The 22,425-nt window shown below is 50.2% G+C and overlaps 1 protein-coding gene across 1 annotated transcript in view; it reads right to left on the reverse strand.

Annotated features, from left to right (window-relative positions):
- The window catches only part of LOC150020540 (biotin--protein ligase-like), a 68,572-nt gene extending 46,563 nt beyond the window's left edge, over nt 1-22,009 (reverse strand). Inside the window, exons 1-4 of the mRNA XM_090270960.1 lie at nt 21,995-22,009; nt 11,290-11,377; nt 9,451-9,611; nt 8,288-8,695 (exon numbers count right to left, since the gene is read on the reverse strand). Of these exons, the coding sequence (XP_090127086.1) occupies nt 8,288-8,695; nt 9,451-9,611; nt 11,290-11,377; nt 21,995-22,009 (672 nt within the window). The remainder of the gene's footprint in view (nt 1-8,287; nt 8,696-9,450; nt 9,612-11,289; nt 11,378-21,994) is intronic.
- Nucleotides 22,010-22,425: the final 416 nt, after the last annotated feature.

Consider the following 22,425-nt stretch of genomic DNA (forward strand, 5'->3'; position numbering starts at 1 on the left):
GGCTCCCACGCTCACCACCTGGATCCCAGGTTACACAGCCACACGTAACCTCAGCTTCCACACTGTAAAAGGGGGCAAATAAAAGGACAGCTGTCGCTGGGTTCCTAGGAGGGATAAGTGGAAGAAAAACTGTCAAAGGCTTAGCACAGTGCTAGGAAGAGCTCGGTGACCTCCCCCGCTCCTACTCCGTCCTCACGGCTGTTGTGGTTACTGTTATCTCGCTACTTCGCATGAAGTTCTGAACTGCTAAATACTCCCCCGAAACCAAGGATCCTTAGACTCCCTTTTAGCCTCTAGTGATGAAGCCAAGTCCCTAACTGGGTCCCAGGACGTACAATTTGGTGTGTTAGCTGGTGTGGCCAGCAAGGCGTGTGGACAGACACAGATAACGAGCCATGCCAGAGGAAGGGGAGAGACACAGCTGACTGGTGCACACCAAGGCCTCATCCGATAAATCCCAAATGCAGACACACACATTTATTTTATTATAAACAACCTGTTTCCCCACTCCTAAGAATTCAATGCTGCAGAAGCAGCTGATGACCCACCGAACAAACTTCAGAAATGGGCACCATTTTATCCAGATGAGAGAGAACTGTCTCACTCGCACATACGACACCAAGAGGCAAGGCTGTGAAGCGCAGTGAAACTTGTTTTATCGTGAGCCGCACCCACGGAGAAGAGTAGCAAGAAATGCCTCCCAGAGTTCGTCTCCCGAGACCGCACTGATGCAGGGGTGGCCTGGCAGCAGCGGCCGAGACGAGCGTCAGACAGGACTGCGCTCTGGGGCACCGCAGTGATTCCCCACCGGCCACAGCCCCTGGTGGCCAGGGCTCTCCACGCTGTGCTTCATGCCCACAGGTGTGAAAGAAAGAGGTGGTAAGCTTTCCTTTTCCATGACTAGTAACCTTTTTAAAAAAAGCTTAACAAGGACGCTAATTACTTAAGCAAAGGATCTAAGAAGTCAGCTGTTACCACCGCTCAGCTCTCGGTAAGACGTCCATTAGCGAAAATTAAAGTCGGCTTTCCGCCTTCCTGGCATCCATTCAAAGTGGCTTTCGCTGCAATACACCATGGCTGTCTTAGGAACTTTCCAGAGCCAAGAGCTAACATCCCATAAAGAGTAAGATTAGACAAAAATAAAAGATTAAGTGTTTGATAACAGAATATATCCCATAGCATATTTTCAACATTAAAAAAAAAAAAAAAAAGAAACTACTACTGGGAATCCTTCAACATAAAGGTAAACTATAAACACTGATAATTTCCTTTCTGTTCTCATTGGGAATTGCCATTTGTGTCTTTGCTCAGTCTGGACTTAAACTGGTTTCTGTGCCCTTTCCTATAAAATTGAGTCTTTTCACCAAAAGACCCTGCATCTGCCTTAATTTGATTTTCCGGGTTTACAGTGCTTTGATCTTCTAAAAACCATCACCTATCTCGTGACAGAGTTGTAATCGGATCTCCGACATTTGTTTGATGACGGCTCAAGATTTACAATGTTTTTAAAAGAAGAATTCAAATCTCTTCATTCTCAAACACGCACCTATCCTGCACCCACCGGGTATTTCTCACCTCACCCTACTCCGCCCCCCCTCCCCCTCCCACTGCACCGGGGCTTCTTGGCTTTGACATCATGCAATTCCCTGAATAAAGGAGACTGAAGTTTTGTTACCAGCGAGACGCACTCTACAAGAGAGACATCCAAATTGTGCGGCTTTGGTATAAGCTTCTTTCAAAAAGCACTACTCCATTACGAGGAATGTTTATGCCTAAAAAGAAGACTCTGTGTTCTATTGTGACAGAAGCTTTCAAAGTGCAATTGTCCAATTTGCAAACCGCAATTGGCTAACCAGGCTAGACTTAATTAGTCCAGCGATCCGACAGCCCACGCCAGACCCCAGTGTTTGATGTGTCCTGCGAGGTGCCCGGGCGCCCACAGCTGCCTGAGTGCCACATGAAAAGGCGGCGAGGCTTAGGTCTGGGAACCGAAATGAGCTGCCCTAAGTGGGGCTTTTCTTCCATTTTCTGAGGCTGCACCGCTCTGACCTTCTCCAAATCAATCCTTTGCGGATTAACATGTAAAGCAGTGTCGAATTAATTTCAGAAAGGGAATATGAGATCAGCCAAGGATCATACAAAACATCTAACTCCTAAATACACTAATGCTTCTGGCCATTCAATGAGAAGCTGTCAACAAAGAGAAGACGCTGGGGAGGGGGCGGCCCGGGGGATCGGAGCGCTGGAGCGATCTATCAGACTAGTTAGCACACTGCCTACTTCTGCGGCATGGCTAATGCGTTCCTCTAGAAGTTAATCCTATTTCTAAAGACCCTCCCGCTAGGAGCACACAGGCCGTGATGAATGAGAACTAAAATGCATTAAAATTCTCAACAACTTCTCCAAAAGACACACTATTAGATCCTCAGTGTCCACAATGAGACGGTTCATTAGAAGTGCAGGTCTGAAGGAATCCGCTTTTGTCCCTACGCACTGAGGAGAGGGGTCCAGTGTGTCACTTGAGACACCTGCATCCAAAATATTTTCATGTTGGGCTGCCTGAGCAATCATCCGAGGAACACTGCGCGCGACAGCGGGGGAAGGTCCCCTCTGCGAGCCGACCCAGCTCCGGGACTGCGCCCCCACTCAGGCCGGAGTCCGCCTCCCAGGTGGCAGCCACACCGCAGTCATCACACCCGCTTTTCAGAAACAGGATGTGAACGAGCACTCAATTTCCCCCCGAAGGCGCAGCGGAGCGTGAACACTTCCCCGTCCCCCCCACTGCGGTTCGCTTGTACTCGGTTACGGGATCGCTTAGCTGTTCACCCAGATGGAGTCAGCGCGGAGCCCTGACACGGGCACTCGGGGCGGCTTTCCCTGCGGGCGGAGCTCTGCGGCTGCCTCTCGAGGACAGTTCACGGCGGTGGGCCCAGCACCGACTGGAAATCACACCTTGACGAGCGGGTTTGTAGTCCTTGCCAGCAGGCCTGGGGCAGGGCTGGGCTCCCCTCATGAAGGACTGAGACAAGGCAGAAAGCGATGGCAGCTCTAACATCAGAAATCCCACGGACAGCGCGCTGAGAGCCCGCGGGACTGACAGAAGCGGCAGGTGAGGCGGCTTCCGAGGACAAACACACAGAGGAGGGAAGCAGCCTCAAAATGGGGGGGACTCCACGGCGCACCAGTGGGACGATCAAATGCAGGAACGAATGAATGAGCAAACGGAGTCAGACCTGGCCGCTGGGCTCAGGACATTGATAGCAACTCAGGCGGCTCACGTTTCGCAGAAGTTCGCCCTCAGTGGGAGACGCGGGGTCAGCACGGGGGCCCTGCATGGGGAGAAGCGGAGGTGCGGTCCGGTCCACTTTGCAGCTTTCTGCGCTTCCTTAACTCACGTACGTGCATGTGCTCTTCGGTCTGAATCAAACACTGCGCTGCATGGGTCCGAAAATAACAGTCACTCTCTCCGACCTTCCGCCTCACACGAGCATCCATCACTTCTTTCTGATTTAGTCAAACCCACTGACCCTGCTGATCGGCCTCCGCTACATGGCATCTGAACATAACGGTCATGCAAGGACACGAATAATACCACTTCTGGGGAGCTTCCAACATGGCATCCGTCTCACACACAGGGGCTCTCACTCGCACAACCCTTCAGGGAGGTGGTGCCTTCATTTCCCGGATCAAACACCAGGAGCTCAGAGAGGGCACGTTGGCTGTTAAAGGTCACCCGGCAAGCAGGCACCAGGGCGAGGATGGAACTGGGACCTGTCAGACCAAAATCCAAGCTTGTTCCACTTCTCTGTAAAGAGAAGACCCGTTCGTTGTAGAAGCATTAAACATGGAGTAACAGAACCTTCGAAAGTCACAAGTAATTCCACCATCGCCTGGAAGTACCCGGGTGCAACCAGACCGAGCCCCTTACCCCCAGATATCTGCCACCCATCATACACTGCACTCCCAGCCTGCTCCTTCTGGGTCTGCGCGGCTTTCGTCTTTCAGAGAAACGCAGCCAAAGGCTGAGAACCAGGAGTGGCCGCTCAGTGACGGGGGTGGGCAGGACAGACGTGACCCAGGAAGTGTGGCATGATGAGTGAAGACTGGGAGGGATGTGGTGGCCCGGACTGGGGCCAGCCCTGGTATCTGGGACGGGAGGGTGTGTCTACGGATAAACCAATTACCCCTCGGGGAGGCACGATCCCCAGGAAAGAAAGGCTAAAACAAACCACCCACTTTACAGAATAAAGGACGAGGAGAGGGGACACAGTCCGCCTGGGTGCTGGGAGTTTGTCTCCCTCGCTCTTCCTTCACCTTTGGAAGGTGGGCACTGTGGGGGCCAGGAGACTTGCTCCTCCAGCAGAGCTGCCGCGACTCCCATGCCCTCTCCACTCGCTTTTTGTGCCCAGTGAGAGCCCACGAGGGTGAGGAATGATGGAGAAAACAGCTGTTTCAATGGTTTTGTGGAGCCGCCGCTGAGAAGGCATAGAAGTGAGCTGACTCAAGTTGCTAAGACATTCATTCATTCATTCATTCGGCTAACTGGCACCCCCGGGACAACCATCGCTCATCAGAGGATCACAACTGCGAGATCTGGCCTTTGCCAGCTCTGAAGACCCTGCTTCCCAAACCTTGTGCTTTGTATTTTGCTGTAACGATGATCTCGGTGTTAGAGTTTAGTGTTCCCTCACTTATCACGGGTATTACATTCCAGACCCCCCGCAAAGTAGGAACCTTACATTTATTCTGCACCCTTAAACCTACGTCACTTTAACAACATACGTATACAGTACCGCAAAATCCCGCGATATAGCGGAAAATCCGCAATAAATAATTAAATATAATATTTTTAAAAATCCCACGATACAGTGAGGCTGCGATAAGTGAACTGTGATATAGAGAGACACTAGTATTTTATTATTTTTTTAGAGATTTATAATCTTTACTATTAATAATTGAAAATGGTGTTCGAATAAACAGCATAGTTTCTTGAACTTGAAAACATCTTAAATCATAAACCGAGGATATTGTTCTTGCTTTCTCAAGCTGAGCAACGTTCACTTCCTGTCTTCTTGGCCCAAGAGCATCATCGTCGCTGCATTTAAGACTATTTCTGACACATGACTTAAACTTTTACTCGTAGGTATATTATTAACGATAAGTACTTTTAAACAGTTTGACTACCTCAGTGTTCTGCGTGTGTGTGTGTGGTACTTTGTTTTGCATGTGTGCATGTGTGTGTAGTACTTTGTTTTGCATGTGTGCGTGTGTGTAGTACTTTGTTTTGTGTGTGTGCATGTGTGTAGTACTTTGTTTTGCGTGTGTGTGTGTGTGTGTAGTACTTTAAAGTGCGGTCATATGAGGTCCCACCACGCGTCGGTGTGACAGTGTAAATAAAATGAGGCACTCGTACCTCTCGCACCCATTCACACTGTCACCTCCCGGCTACCTCAGTGACGTGCTACATGGTATTGCAGCACTTGTGTGAAGAAGAAAAAAAAAACTTCAAATGTTTTGTCTGAATAGACTGACGACTTGCTGCTAAGTTTTTAGTACAAGAGTCAGTGGTTATCGTAAAACTGACCTAGGTTTTAAGGTAGAGAGTCTGGGCTATAAGACGCACAAGAGAGAAGAATGAAAGTGTATTCTTTGAAACGAGAACTGTGGCCAAAACGAAGAGGGGAAAAGAAGGGAGAGGAGATAACGCAGGGGCAGTGGGGGAGGGGGGAGAGGGAAGGGGGAGGGGAAGCAGAGCAGAAACGGGGCCCGGGTGTAGGGTCCCCCTGTCCAAAGCCTAAGAACAGCAGGCAGCCTAGAGCTGAAGCCAGCGGGCTCCCCTTCCCACGTGCAGCAGGAGCCCCTGTCGGGCGCAGTTCGAGTAATTTACATGACTGCTGGCCTCTGTTTCTTCTTCTAATTTTTACTTATTGAGTTGAGAGAGAGAAACATCGATTGCTGTCCCACCTATCCATGCACTCATTGGCTGGTTCCTGTGTGCACCCTGACGGGGACTGAACCACAGCCGTGGCGTGTGGGGACGACACCCCCTCGGCCACCCGGCCGGGCCTTTCCTGCGAGTGCTGTGCGGTGACAAAGGGCGAGTCCTCAGCTAATGGACGGGGCGCAGACTGCACAAAGCATACCCGTCTGACCTACGGGGCTTTTAAAAATAACATTCTGATTTTGGAATAATTTGACATTTCCATTGTTTCAATGCTATGGTGACTGCAGTGTTTCTTTGTGGCAGGCTGAGCGCAGGCGGCAGCCACCACACACATATGCCCTCCCGAGTCCAGCAGCAGCAGCTTGTCCGGGGACATATGGACACAGATGTGGCACCTCACTAACCCTTACCACAAGTATCACTTCCTGTGTATTTCAAACACACCATTAGGGAGGCCAAGTACCCACACCTAGAAAGTGCTCAGAAAATGGAAGAACAAGAACAGGACAAGATCTAACTGCTTATGTTTAGTCATAGCAGCAGAATGATTAAAAATGAAGATAACTAAAAAAATAAACTACCAATAAAAATGACGCTTAATTCAGAGTACAGTTAAAAGAAATGAACATACCCAAGTAAAAGTTAATGTATCATTTCCGTGTGCTACATACAGGTCAGAGCACAACCAGTAGGCTTCCTGGCCTGTGATCCTGGACTGCTCTGCTATTTCTTTTTTAAACGCTGCCATATAGCATAATGGCCAATAATAGCTCTTTTATCTCATCTAAGACCTCATGGACCACAGCACACTCGCCAACTTCAGAAGTGTCAGGACGTGTTTTAGAACTGATGAAATAGCAATCAAGTTAAACCCAATCCACCCCAAACTAGCTTTCCTGGTCATCTGGACAACGACGCGCAATGCCAGGCAGGGAGTGGGAACCAGGTAAATCTGTATGGAATCAGTGGGTGGGCTAGGACGTCATACCCCTCTGTTAATATGGAATTACTTACATTTTGCTGACATACCATCTTCTCCCCTCTCTGCACCTGCCTATGCCTGGGATCCCTTCCCCCCTCCTTCCTTATAAGGAACAATCGTTGCGGGTACTCTTCACCTATACGTAAGTTCCATGTAAACTTGAAATACTACTTTGTTAACTTCCTGCAAGGATTCAAGAATGCTCTGAACGCTGGCCTTACAGCCTGCGTACGTGAGAACTGGGTCTTGACAAGACCAGCAACGGTCCCCTTACCAGCTTCAGATGCACAGGACGTGCGCGCCTTCCCTCTCTGTCTCTGCACGGGGCAGGGAGGAGGTGGGTGTGTGTGTATTCAAGGCTGTGCTGCAGGGCAGAGCGCGTGCGTGCTGCGTAATGGCCTTCACAGGTCTCCCACCACCAGACGCAGCGTCAGGGTCACCTGTGCTAACGAGCCCCAGCTGGGTTTGTGTGTGTGTGCACTACTAGAGAAATATTTCTCTGCCTTTGAGCGATGGAGACCAGGCCTGTTTAGCTATTTCCGCCTCCCATCCACAGAGGACAAGACTTAATTTGTTGTCCTGAGAGGTTCTCTACGTATGTAACTCTGTGACTTTGAGGGAAACAAAAGCTCGCCGGCACCATACTCGCTGGAAGCAGCAAGGGGGACGGAGAACAACACACAGAATCGGTACTCAAATATCCCTTCTCAAGAGAAGCAAGAGGGGAAGTACCAGGAACTCGTCAACAAGGCCCCAACCCCGCAGGCGCCCCGGCTGCACAGGGGGAGAGACTCTCGTTACAGCACAACCACGAGAACCGTCAGCTCATCGTGAAAGGCCACTCACAGGCCCGCTGGCCGCTCACCTGCTGCCCTCCTCACCGGGCCTCCCTGCCGTGCTCCAGGGTGCATCGGCACGGTCAAGGCCAAACAGGATGCCCCCTCTGCTGGTTCACGCAGACACCAGGTGGAGACCCCTGGGGACTTGACGAGAGCCAGGACCAAAGGCCACGCCCAGGGGAGAGGCACAAACACGGCAAAGGCAATGAAGACGCACGTGCAACCTTCCTAACCCTGAAGGAAACACAAGTTAAAATAATGAAAGAGGGCACTTTCCTCCTCTTCGAGGGGCCAGCTTCAAAGCACTGGCGAGCTGGGCTGAACGGTTCCATCACACGCTGGTGGTGCCTAGATCCAGGGCAGCCCTGTAGGGAGGTGAGCGGCAGTCATGCTTATTATGATCTTTAACTCAGCGGCCTGGCTCCTGGAGTTTGTCCTAAAGCTTCTCTTTGAAAGAAAGAAAACACTGGCTAAAAAAGGTTCAGTGGAGCTCCAGGAGCACAGACAGGACTCTGGAATTACCGCAATCACCAACGGCACGAAGAACACCACGGAACGGTACAGCTTCTCAGCCGCTCTGCCGACTGTCCTAGCCTGGACGCTCCCCAGAAGAGAGCCCGAGGCAAGGGCGTCCTTCCGTGCGGGGCGTTTATTCCGGACCGTGAAGAGAGTGGGGGCTGGGGAGACTGTTCTGAGAGGCTGCCTAGGGCCTGCCTCGGGCTGGCGTGCCCACAGCTCTGAAGGCAGCATGGACCGCTGGCTCCGGTCCCGATGGGCAAAGTGCGCCCGACGGGAACGCTCATCCCAGGAGAGCCTGGACGAGAGCCAGGCGGGCTCCCGCAGGGCCCCCCATTGCTCGGGTGGGAGAAGCAGCAGGGACCCTCCTAACCACGGGGGCACAGTCAGGCCGCCCCTGTCCGAGGCTGGTCGCTGCAGCAGCGGCCCGGAGAAAAGGCGGACGCAAGACGCATCCAATACAGCTTTGCTGTGGTTTTTAACGAGAAGGCCACGTGCCAACGCTGGAACGTGTTTCTAGTACAAAATTTGGTGAAAAATAAGAAACCCAGAATTCTGTCCGTACTAAAACTATAACACCGTGAAGTGGTTTTTGCTTCTACACTTGACCTGGAACAACTTTTGGAAAAATTTGAAAATTACTGATATATTGACTTAGTGTGATAATGGAATTTTTTTCTTTTATGCATTTTCATTACAATATAGTTTGTACAATAAATATGAAACATTAAAAATTTAATCAACCAGGATCTCTAAGGACCGGCCTAGCTCAATGCCTCTGAAAGTATACGAGTCCCAGAAAGTTTCCAAAATGGATGTTTCTCAATTTTAATTTAGTAACTAATATCACTGTCAATCATCATTACTGCCAAAACTTATTGAGAAATTAGGCCCAGGCTGGGCTGGGTGCGCACTTTGTACGCATTGTTGCCTTGCAGCGTAATCTCATGTAAGGTGAAGGACGGCCATGCCTTCATTTTACAGGTACGACGGCTGTGGTTGAGAAAGGACCAGTACTTACAGCTAATAAGTGCAGGGGCTTCCACCTGAACTCTGGTCCTGTGGTTCCGCTAAGAGCCCTTAACCACCGTATCATGCAATCTGCAGTGCGAGGCGGGCATCTGGCCTCATCAGACAGAGCAGGACTCAGCAAAGCACGGGGTACGTACCACGGAGGCGTGTGGGACAATCTGACATGCCAGGGCTCCCAAAGCCCAGCCATCAAAGACCAGCAGTGACCCCCCTGAAGTCACAGCAGAGACACAGAGGAGCTTGGTAAGAGGGGGTGTGGGAGCCCCAACCGCAGAGTCTGGGCTTGTGCTGACTGATTCTGCAGGGCGGGTACGTGTGGAATGGTGTTCCCCCCCCTCAAAAACACGTGTTAAGAGTCCTAAGCCCAGCACCTCAGGAGTGCGGCCTTACGGGGAAGGAGGCATGTTGCAGAGATAAGTTAGAATGAGGCTGGGGGAGCAGAGGGACTCCAGTACCACAGGTGTCCTTACAAAAAGGGGACGTTGGGACACAGCATGAGACACGCACAGAGGGAAGCTGATGGGAGGGACAGGAGAAGAGGGTCACGTGGCTGAGTGACGCAGCCACAAGCAATGAAAGCCAAGGGTTGCCAGCAACACCAGGAGCCACAAGACCAGGGAAGGGTTCTTCCCCGGGCTTCTGAGGGCACGTGGCTGAGCCGACACCCTCGCTGCAAACTTCTGGCCCCCGGAACGGAGAAAGTAAATTTCTGTTGTTTTAAGACCAAAAAGATTAATTAGCCATTATAAAACTCTTAAGATTATACTGCCGAGATTTCAAATACCTTTACATTTGAATAAAAAAATAGTTATAAACTGTGTAAACCCGTTTTCTCAGACTGGGTTGGCCCTGCCCTGTGCATGCATACACCTATATGTCTACACATTGCTGTAAGTGATTTTAAAAAGATGCGTTTCGTTTGTTCCCCAAATCAATTACTTTTTGGTCCCACTAAAATGCAGGAGGGGTCTGGCCCCACCAGTGTCGCTGGGACCTTGTGGAGTCCCCAGGTGCCTCCCAGCGCCGGATTCCGCCCTTCTAGGAGCAGAGCCGGTGGTCCTGGCTTGCGCAGACCGCAGAGCTAACATCTGTGAGGCCGGGGATGAGTGGCAAGCTGGGGATCAGAACTAGTTCAAGGATAAGAGACAACCACGGATGAAACGTGGCTTTAAATGACGAGGACACGAAGAGGAATCCGGTGTTCTGCCAACCGCTACCCGGGAGGGCAGGAGAACAGGGCCCGGGATGGTACGTGGAGGGCATCCTCTCCAAACAACTGAGAACCGGAAACACCCGGAAGGGGGAGGCAGTGTTTTTCACCTGGTATAAGGAGTGAGAATATAACGTGATATAAAAATAAGAGGAGAAATGTAAGAATCCCATCAACCTCCATTCTGTGGAGTATGACTTTAACCCAAGTGATAATGGAAAATCGACTAAAAAGCCAGGATTTTGCTCATGAAATGGTTCTGGGCAAGCCTAGATAAACTTCAGTTCTTTTAGGCCAATATTTAAAACACATAATCACCTTTTACTATGTATTGATTTAAGTATTTTTTCCAATGAGTGAACCTTTTAATCCAACCCCCACCCCAGCCCATTCTTTATTGTTCTTGTTGGCATTTCCAGCAAGAGGGGCAGCCACACGACACAAGGAGCTTCTTGCTTGTCCGTCTTTAACATCTGGTGTCTGCTTTTGTTCCTAACTCCTCAGTTTTCCATTCTGTTACGTTGCTGCTGGGTTGCTTGTTCCAAATACATTAAAGGTGTGCGCCAAACATGGATGTTAACTTTGTCGGTGACGAGTCAATCCCACTGAGTTTATTTGTAATTTGGCGTGAAAATATTCATCCCATGTAAACTGAAAACTACAGACATCATGGAGTATAACCGGTACTGACTGTGATACAAAGGGAATGCGGGCGCCCGGAGAGGGTCTCGGGGGAGGAGGGCGCACTGGGCATGCAGGGACCCACCTGGACGAGCTGCAAAGGCAACAGCGAGCAGGCCCGTGAAGGAGCCCTTGGCCTCTGAGCCGAGATGGAAGGAAGAGCTGGGCCAGATCTGCAGGAGGAGAAACACAGCAAGGGCGAGGTCTCCGGTGCCTATGTGAAGGGTCCTTAAACAGAAAACGAGAAGCTTGGGTGTGGGCCCGCGTCTTATGGAAGACCTCTGGGCGCTTCACAGAGAAACCCCCTCCGCGGAAGGGCTGAGGGTGAAAGCAAAGGCTCCGGAGGTCAGAGGCCAGCAGGGAGGGCCTTTCCTGAAGCTGCACCTCGGGGCCGAGAAGCTAGGAGGGGAAGAAGGACTTGATCACGCAGTGACACGTGGAGACAAGGGACGGACTGAGCACAGCCCACCTAGGGCATGTCCCATTGGTCTAAACCCTGTACCTGTTTACCCCTACACCAGCCAAAGCTCTCCTCCTCTAAGCAGCCTTTGCAGACCCCCAGGAGTAGATAAGGAGGACTGACACCCCAAGCCCTTGCGACTTGCTTCTAGGGTGCATTCCTACCCTGCAGAGATGAAAACATGAAATGGCATTCCCAAGCTCCCTGCACGTAAGGCTCCAGGCAAGCAGCACAGGTTTCCCCATGAGGTGCGCTCACGGAGACTTGGGAGAAGGAAGAGAGGCAGAGATGCCCTCCCGCTGCTTTGGCTGCTGTGTGTCCAGTCCCCAGCCTAGCGGCAGCAGCCACCTCAAACATCCCAAAGCCACAGGCCTCCTGCAAGCTGTGAGCAGGTGCAGCGGCGGTGGGCACCGGACGCCTGGCCCCAGCTACAAGGTGCCCCAAAAGTCAGCGGTTCCCATAGCACCCACGGCTCCGCCCCTTCCTCGGCAGCAGGCTTCTTCAGAGGCTGTTTTCTAGGTCATTCTGGGGCTCACCTAGGGCAGGGCCGCCAGCCCTCTCGCTGATCTCCCAACCGCCCTGCCCGCACTCAACCCCTTTCCACTCAAAAGGCCTCCCTCACCTCCAGCTCGTACCAGGCCAACAGGAACGGGTCATGGCGCGGCAGTTTCTAGCACAGCCACATCGAGTTGCACGTGACACCACGGACTGTGAGCTTTTCACGGCACCACGAGTGAAATACGGAACACCACGGCTCTCGTCTCCCACATGAGGACGCCTGCCCCGGTTCTCACGGGTAGCAATGGAACCGGGGTTCCGTCCCGCTCTACTGCCTCCCGGTAGAGGCTCAGACCGTGACCTCGGAGCAGATATTCAGGTGAGGAAAGGGGAGGACATGGAGGTGCCCCGGCCCAGGGCTGGCTTCATAACTACAGATGCGGTCTGGGCCTGCTGACAGGCAGAAGGACCGAAGAAGGGCAGGAAAAGAACGGTCATGTGCGGAGAAGGAGTGCTACGAGGAGCTCGGACGGGCCGGACCAGGGGGAGCGAGTGGGAAGGACAGAAGGGACAGCACCCTCAGGAGGCCCCAGGGACGCGGGAGAACACGGGTGCGGGGCAGGCCGGGACACAGAGCTGCCTGGAGAGGCACGAGGAGCGGGTTAGTGCGTGAGGTGTGTCGTGAGGGTTAAATAATTCCCGGGGCAGAAGGCAGCGCGGCGGCGAGTCTTTTTCTCCAGTTGTTCCGCGTTTTGAAAACTGAAGAAAGGATATTAAGTTCTACTGGACGTGCCGGCCCAGGCCCGATTCGGGAGGTTCAGAAGGAGCTGAGTAACACCAGGTATCAGGACAGAGCATGTCAGCAGGGAGGTAAAACATTGTTACTGGGCCTGACTTTCAAAAGGAATATCCACACTGCTATCTCCCAAGAGTTCGGTGGCTGGCACACGGGTGGCCCTCGGTCTGCGGAATGAGTGACGGCTGTGTTTCATGTGAGCCGGGGGGACCGACACCTGGGGATGTCAGAGGACGTGAATACATCAGCTCCCGGGAGGCCTTTTCGTTTCCTGCTCTTCCTTTGTGCCAGGGGATAATGGCCTATTCAGCATTCTTCCTCTCCCCTGGCTGTCACATATATAACAGAATTCCATATTTTCACTAACAGCAAACCAATTCCCATCAGAAGGTGCTCTTCCCTCTACCAGAGTTAATTTTTTAAGTGGATAAGCAATTAAAGATGCCAAGTAGATTAAAATTGATCCCCAGCATGAAAGTTGTGATCAATAAAAAACAATCTGTAAATCTGATTGCATAAATCCTTTTTACTTAAGTCCAGCATAAGCATAATTTTCAGGATCCCTCCTTCGATCTCACTTACTGGAGAAGAAAATGTAATAACAATATTGCTGCAGAACTCAGTTTTCGGCAAAGGACGATATACCTATTTTACAATTTTGAACTGCTCATGGAAGGCAGATGTGTCATTATCAGACCCCACTGCCAAGCGTGGAAAACGAGTAATTAAAAAGGCCCTGGCCAAGCTCCGAGGCTGGTAAAGTAAGAAAAGCTCTCGGAAAGCGCAGTGTGTGCTTTACTGAACTGGTTTTCATTCGGCAACTGGCAACGCCGTCCTCCCCCAGGGTCCTGCTAGGGGGGCTGAGCTAACTCACCCACCACCCGTCTCTCTGCCTGCTCACTGACTCCCCGTTTCCACTGAAGTCCGCCGCAACGTCAGGTGACAAACCAGCCCCCCCCACCTACCGTCTGACCTGCCAGCCAGGCGGTCTTGCTGCCCGGTTTGAGCGAGAAGCTCGCCAACGTTACTCTTCATTCCAGCTCCCGTCGGCCCCTCCTCCCACCTCTGTCCCCCACTGCGTTATCAACTCCAAGGACATCGACACCCTGTCCAGTAACAACTGTTCTGTCTTGTGTTATTTGCCTATAGCAGCGGTCCCCAACTGTTTTGGCACCAGGGACAGGTTTCGTGGGAGACAATTTTTCCACAGACCGGGTCGGGGGGATGGTTTGGGGGTGTTTCAAGTGCATTACATGCAAGTGCACCTCCTGCTATGCAGCCTGGTTCCTAACAGGCCGGGACCCAGACAGGTCCATGGCCCGGAGGTTGGGGACCCCTGGTCTATAGGGTCACATACACGTATGTTATGACACATAATTTACATTATTAACTATATAGATTTTATTAGAAACCATAGAACACCCTAGGATATTTCCTTCTCAGTGGGTACACTGAGCTGTTCGATGGAGAATCTTTCTAGAATCAAAATAAAAGATACTCTTCTTCTATTCTCACAGATACTGTTACGTAGTGGGTTGAATGCCCCCCTGCCCCCCACCAAATACATCCATAACCTAATCCCCGGAATCTGTGAACAGTACCTTCTTGAAAAAAGAAAGGAGGGGGTTTGCAGATATAATTCAGGTGAGGGTCTCGTGATGAGACCCTGAACTACCCAGCTGGGACCTAAACCCAATAACAAGTGTCCTCACACGAGGCAGAAGAGGAAAACACACAGACACACAGAGGGTGGAGCAGAGACGGGAGAGATGTGCCCGTGAGCCAAGGCCAGAAGCTGGAAGACACAACGATCAGATACTCCCCTGGGGGCCCCCAGAGGGAACACAGCCCTCGATTTTGGACTTCTGGCTCCCAGAACTGCGAGAGAATGAATTTCTGTTGTTTTCAGGCACCCGGTTCATGGTCATTTGTCACAGCAGCCCTAGAAAACGAATGCACCCTCCAGGTACTGACAGCAGCAATTTCCTTTTTCCTCCAGAGACTCGCCCCTGGAGTGCTCTGTCCCACCCACCTCTGAATTCAGGGGTTAACCGAGGGCTCCTTTATAATTATCTTCCGAGACTTCCTTCCCTGTTTCTATGGGTTGGGCCCTTGGACCCACGGTTTCCTGAATCCCGTGTGTCTGTGGTTCCTGGCTCCCTCTCTCGTTTCGCTAGAGCACACCTATAAGAAGCTTCCTAGGAAGGGACACGCATGAGGGTGACTCTCGGAGTCTGTGCGTGTCCCCAGACCCCTTTACCTATGTTCAAACGTAATTGATGGTTTGGGTGGAGACGTGGTTCTAGACTAAAAATTATCCTTCGTCTAAACGTGAGCACTGCTAAGTCTCATCTCCTTGTGGGTCCCTGTATTTCTCCCTCTCTAGTTTAGAACAGTCCCCTTTCCCTTGGGTCCCTGAAATTTCAGGACGTGTCAAGGTGTGCCTTTTTAAAAATCCACTCTGTTTGGGCCCGCGTGGGCCTTTCAATGTGAAGAGTCCTGTCTTCTGACTGGAACCTCAGCAGTCAGAACATCGCATCAGAGAGTGTCGGTAAAGGTCTGACATAGGTCACGCAACCGGAAAGCTCTGCCCTTGAACAGGCAACTCAGTCCGTGTCTGAGGAGAGCCGGCTACAAATGAAATGGCAAAGCGAGGGAGGGCTGGCACCGCTGACCTCGCCGCAGCCTAGACAGGGACTCCTGTGGCCGCAGGGAGGACGGGAAGTGCCAGGAACGGCTCTGAGCGCGTTCCAGCACCGTTAATACTCAGCACGGCATCCTCAGTGTGCAGGTTAGGAGAGCGGGGCACAGAGAGGTTAAGCAACTGGCCCAAAGTCACACAGCTAGCAACTGGCAGAGCCTCAGACCTCACACTGAGTTACTCCCTAGCCCTCTGCTCACTGTTTGCCAAAATATTACACTGGGGAACACAGTTTTCGTGGAGTTAGATCTGACACTTGTTTTTGACTAACTTTTGGCATCTGAATCCAAAAATGACCCCAGTTTTTCTCTATCACATCAACTTTTTAAGGTACAGGATACCCTCCCTTTGTCCCAAAAATCATACAAAATGTACATACAAAGGAAAACCAAGAAAAAATTATCTGAATATACTGTTTATTTAGAGTTATTTTATTCATAGAAAGGCTATATATTATTACTGTAAATCAAATTGTGTACAAGTAGTAAAGTTCTGCTAGCAAACATTCATATTAAGGTACTTTATCCTTTCAGATGACAGGCTAGGAAATGCCAAAATGAGACACTTGAAACAGTCTCCTTCAGTTGGCAAAGCTTTAACAAATTGCTTCATGAGACCCAGTTTTACGTGCAGAGGTGGGAATATAATGTTCTTTCTGTTAACAAGTGGCTCGTGTAGAATGTTTGGATCACCAGGTTTGAGGTCAGATCTTGGAGGCCAGTTCAACTCCACCCAATGCCTCTCACGAGCTCTGCTGTCCCACATACACAGAAAACAGGGATACCTGGTGTATCCGCATTGCTGACCAAGAAGGAAGCAGACCATTTTAAGGTCAACACAGATGATCCAATTGTGCTTGTGATATTGCAACAGATCAAGGACTCATTGTGTCTTCATATTCTTCACAAAAACAAACTGAATGGCCAGTAGGGACTGCACCAAATACACTGCCATTGTGGAGGAGGACACACTTCAAGCTCAGCTTTGAGCTATTGATGAACCGTTGCCATTCAGTTGCATTATAGATTAGAATTCCCAATTCCTCCATTAAACCGTGTATGTCATGGCAATACACAAAGCCGCCGTCACTTCAAAAGTACTGCAGAAACGCACTTTCTCTTGATCAAAAGTAGGATGCCTTCACTCCTTTTTCAAGCAAGTTTCTCTCATGCAGTCTTGATGCTAGGAGTTCTGAAGCCTCTTTGGATAGTCCCAAATCTCGTGCCAAATCATTCAACTCATGCTGATAAAATCCCTCATGAACTGAGTCACCTTCAATTTCAGAATCTTCATCGTTGCTGTCACTTAGTTCTTCACCATACTCCTGTTTTTTAAAAGAGGGTAGTTCAATGAAAACTGGCATTGGGATTTCAGCTGAATGAGGCACTGGGTTTATAGCTGATGGTAGACTGGGATGCTCTGTTTTACATTTATTTTTCTTTTATATCCTGACGTTTTCATTATACAAAAGTAACAGTCTCTTGAGTAATCTCTGGGCTCTTGCCAAACTGTAGGTGTACCAAATGGCAATTTATCACGTGTTTCCTTCGTCCACATCCGTAAACTCTCAACACACTGCTTGTACATTTTGTGAGGGGCCCAAGACTTATCTTGATCACCCAGTTCTACTTTAAAATATGCAAAATAGGCTTGCCTGACAAATGCGCTGATGTTTGTCCTTTTACTGGGAATGGTGAAACTGCCACAGATATAACAAAAGGAATCAGGGTTGTTTAGGCACTTACGATGAGAAATAGCAGAGGCAGATGTGATCTGAAGGAAAGGAAATAAGTATGTATGTAAATAAAAAAATAAATTCTGCTAACTCCTTGTATACAGACAAGAACTCGGACTACACTTTGGAATACGATTCGCTATATAGAGCGGCACACAGCCTCTCACCACACTGTCTCATGTGTAACTGAATAGCCTAGACAAGTATGAACCTGGTCTCCAAGGTCATCCCCCACCCCTCCCCACTAGAGAGGGAGGTTTGCTCTCAGCCAACAGGAGGTTTGCTTCCCTTCATCCAGCCTAGAAAAAACTTGACGTGATAGAAGAAAACTAACTGCAGTTTTGGAATCGGCATGCCTATTTAAGTCTAAAACAGCTGAAAAAATCGAACTCAACAGGAATTATGTTAAAAGCTGTTCCCCTGTGTTATCTTTTGTTTATGAGTCATGCTAACTGAAGAGTCATCAAAGCGTGTCCTCAAATGTAGGCAAGGGGAAAAAAACGAAACATGCTCCCTCAAAAAGCAGTCCTCACGGCAGCATGAACTTTGAAAGGGCTGTGAAGGGTGCCAAGCGGCCTCCCGGGCACCTGAGTTTGTGTCTCGTTGTTTGGCTGGCTGCTGGGTCCCGGGGAACTTGCTCCCCTCGCGGGACGCCATGAGACACAGGGGGAGCACAGCACCCCACAAAAGAAGCCTTTCGAAACAGACAGGAAAATGTTTGCTTCGGACACTGATTTGTATGCTGATATCAACATTCAGTGAAGGAAAAAGATGATATGGGAGCACCAGCCAAGCCAAGGGGGTAAATCGGACAGGACAAGGGCAAGGTCCCAAAGAAAGACAGCGGCACACAACCCAAAGACGCCCATGCCAAAACTCCCACTGAAACACTGCAGCTGTGAAGTACACCCAGGGACAAAATCAGCTCCCAGACTTGGGGCTCGAGGTTTGAGGCAAGGAGGTTCTTCTTTGAACATCTGTGCAGACTGAAGAAAGGCTGCTAATGTTCACAGTCCATCAGGGGTCCTTGTGGCTCTGCATGAATATACTTGGTCGTCACTTAGTCACCTACCGTCTCTACACCGATGTTCTCCGATTCCAGCTGTGGACGTGAACATTCTTCTTCTCTAACTGGGAGAAAAGGGAAAGTGCTCTAACTCACCAGGGGCATGCCTGAGCATGAGCGTGGCCGACAGGCTGAGGGCCAGCGAGTGACTCATTGCTAGGGAGACTGAGCGCAAGAGAGCCACCCAGCGCGAGGGTGGCCTGTCGCAAGAATGACCAAAGCCGTGAGAATATCATGTCTGAGGCCCAAGGGCCGGGGCGAGCGTGCCTCAGTGTGTTGGGTGGTCCAGCCGGTTGAGGTTATGTATGAAGAGACGCTTCCAGAAAATCCTTCTAAGGCTTTATATTCTGAGTTCAAAAATAAACTTTCAGGTTGAAAAAGAGAACAGGTTCTTAAGAACAGCGATCGGTCTGGAATTGCGTGGGGTCAGAGATGCAGTGGGTGGTGGCTGCCCGATGCAGCTCTTCGGCCTCATACTGCAGCCCCAGCGTCCTGGCCCGGGGGCCACCATGGAGCCCAAGGCTTGGGGGTGGGGGGGGGGTCCTGCCCAGCATGGCAGGCAGCTGCTGCTCCCAGAGATTTAAGGCCAAGGGCTTCCAAGGCCACCAGTAAAGCAACTTGCAGCTTTGTCTTTTCTAAATATTGTGACAAAGACTTTAATTTCACATTATGTCAGGAGTTTTATGGAGCCAATTTCCACTGCTGAATACTTCTATATGAATCACAGAAATGAGGCAGAAAACGCAGCAATCATAACTATCACCTTTCGGGTCAAAATTTTGATTAAAACCAACTGACAACCAAAACTTATTTTATCAGCAGTAAGATTAAATCCAGAACATATGTCAAAGCTGTAACATGAAGTCACAATTCTCTAGATGACAGTTGGAAGCAGTAATTTTATAACTCGGTCCCTCCCTGGCCCATTAATCTAAATATAGTTCAGACGGCCGCTCTGGACTCCAGGGTGAGAACTCTGCTCAGAGCACAACCCTGAGGCCGTGCTCCTGTCCCGGGGCCTCACTGTCCCCCACAAGGCCACCCCAGGGCTCCCTGCTGCCCTGTGTTGATGGACATGGGCATGTCTCCCAGTCCAGGGCTGGGATCAGGTGTCATGGGATCACAGTTCTCCTGCACGCCCCGGATCAGCTGTCCCCCAGGCAGACATGCCACATGAGTGGTCTAATTAGCCACTATAAAGATGTCAAGTTTTTCCAGCTGTGATCAGTGCCAGGACAGTTTTAGACACAAAAATATTCCTTCAGCCGGGTCAGAGGTGGCGCCCTCTTGCTGTGGGCCTTTTGGAGCCTCAGTCACTGCCACAAGGTGCTGATTCCCTTTTTTTTTTTTTTTAAATCCAACCAGGAGTCACCTGGCTTATATTCATCCTCTGGCCAACTGTGCCCACATCCAACCTAATCTTCTTACTCGATAATGTCATGCAGATACGCTCGGGGCCTCTTCCCAACTCCTATCCTCGATGCTGCAGTCTGAATTCTCGTCCTAATTATGGCTGGCCTGGATTAGTGAGATCATCTCCACAAATCCCCGAGCTCACCACTCCTCCTGGCCACTGTGACAAGACTGTTTTGGAACACAACCCTGCCTCCATACTCGGAAAGGGCAAAGGTCCTCAACGGTCAGCCCCTTCCATCCAAGCCTGTTAATCTGTTTCCTTCCATTGTAAAGCAGGAACAAGAACTGTGCTCCCCGCAAGGCTGCGACAGGATCACTGCTTTGGTCATCAGTACAGTGAAAATCGGGATGTGTTAAAAAACACAGACAAGCAGAGGCAGTAAGTGTCAAGGAATGATCTAAGCTTCTCGCTCATGTAGTAGGAACCGTTTGCTACAGATGATAAAGGTGCATAAACTGGATGGCCCTTGATATTCTTAGTACTAGGATCTGATCATGCTTATTGTTCAGAAAGCGACTTACAGAGGTTTCATGAAGCCCTAAAGCATTACAAACATTGCACTGTTATGTCGGCTTTTATAACCTGAAGATACTTTTTTAAGTAGAAACCTCTACTAATAGGCAACTTGAAATCCCCCCGAATACACACAGGAAGAAGATTTGCACATTTAAACATTCAATTAGGAGAGAGCATCCTGGCGGTGCCCTGCCAAGGAAAAGTCCAAACACAATGCAAGTGGCTAGATGATAAATCTCAGCGAAAAAAACTTGCTGCTCGAGAGGACATTAATGTTCCCCTTACCCCAGCGGCTCCTGTTATCACCGCTCCATCTCCAATTCACCGAACTATCTGCAGGGATGGAACGATACTTGTTTAAAAATAAAGACTCTTTTACCAGTAAGGCTCCTCAACAGAAGAACAAATGTCAGTCAGAGCCACAGCAGTCAAACAGAAAGAAAGGAGTGGTGATTTGTACACATTGGAAGAGCTGGTTTTTCATAAAAGTATAATTTTAGAGAAATGTGTAAGTCAGCTGTAATCATGAACCTTGCATCAAGCCCCACAATGAAAGCCACTTTGTCTTGGCGGGCTCATTACGGCTGGCCCCCGCTGAAACCCTGGTACCTCGGGGGGCGGGCTCCCCACGTTCCTACACTGGGGGTGGGCGGCCGGGAAGGCAAGAAAGTACGAACTGGAAACGAAATGAGTGTGCTTCCTGAAACCAAGCCAAAGTCGGAATAATCCTTGGGTAATGACCATTTAGGCGGCTGATAGTTTCCCAAGTTTTTCTTTCCCACTCCTTAAGTAGGGTGGTAATTTGGGCCAATTTGAAAGCCAGAGAATGCTTAGGAACTTATTTTTAGGCTATTTCGTCCCATTCTTAGCTGACGAGTGTAAGCTAGGTGGCAGCTTCATTTCAAAGCAGCTGAGGAAGGCCCGCCGGGGCTCTCCCTGCGCCCAGAGCCAGGATGCCAGCCTCCAGCCCTCCAGGGAACTGGGCGGTAACCCTCCGTCACCCTTCGCGCCGCCAGCTTCTCTGTAATGCAAGTTTTCTTCCCGTCCGTGGCACGTTCCATGGCAGCACCCCCTCTCCTCCAAACATATGCCCCTGCCCTAATATCCAGACCCTCAGAGTATTTCCTTATTTGAAAAAAGGGCCTTTGCAGATGCAATGGAAGATGTTGAGGGGAGACCATTCTGAATCCCAGGGCAGGCTCCAAATCCAAGGACAGGTGTCCTCATAAGAGACAGGAGAGAAGACACACAGAGAAGGAGGAGGCCCGTAAAGACTGAGGCCGCGACCGGGGTGGTGAGCCGCCAGCCGCAGGACGCCGGGGGCTGGAAGAGGCAGCGAGCAGGTCCTGCCCTGGTGACACCATGAGCTTGGACTCTGGCCTCCAGAACGGGCAGAGAATAATTACCACCCAGTTCGTGGTAATCTGTCTGAGCGGTGCCAAGAAACTAATACATTCCAGATACACAGATACTCTCATTTCTAAGCAGCAGAGTAACGTCACAAACAGTAAAGGAGCAGCTTCCCATCTTGAGCGCAACCCAAGCACTGGGCGGCTAGTTAGATTCAGTGGGACTGCACATGGACCCTGTTTCACGCTCACCTGTGAAACAGCCATGGCCGAAAAGTCTCAAGAGGCCGGCCTACAGCATTAGCGTGTCCACTTCATTAAAAAATGACACCCTTACGGTCACGTTAGTAAGTACTGCGTTGAAAGGCAGGGTGTTTTCACCCATGTGTTTTCCAGCCCAACTACCTTAACACAAGTAAAACTCAAGATAGTAGCACAATACTGCTTATTAACTTGAATAGTAAATTCTAAAGTTAACACTGATTTCACTGGATGTCAAGAGTACTGAACAGCAAAACTGTTATGTAGCTTATAAACGGCCCGCTGTTAATTTGCTAGCACAACTTTAAAAGTGCTTTCCAAGGGGGAAAAACTCAAAATACAAACAAATTCTAATCTTCAGTAAGACTCCACAAGTCATAACAGAGGTTAGTGATGGGTCTGAATTAGCTCACAGAGAGGCA

Source organism: Furipterus horrens, unplaced genomic scaffold (assembly GCF_987537825.1).
Source record: "Furipterus horrens unplaced genomic scaffold, mFurHor1.1.pri manual_scaffold_1, whole genome shotgun sequence".
NCBI lineage: Eukaryota > Metazoa > Chordata > Mammalia > Chiroptera > Furipteridae > Furipterus > Furipterus horrens.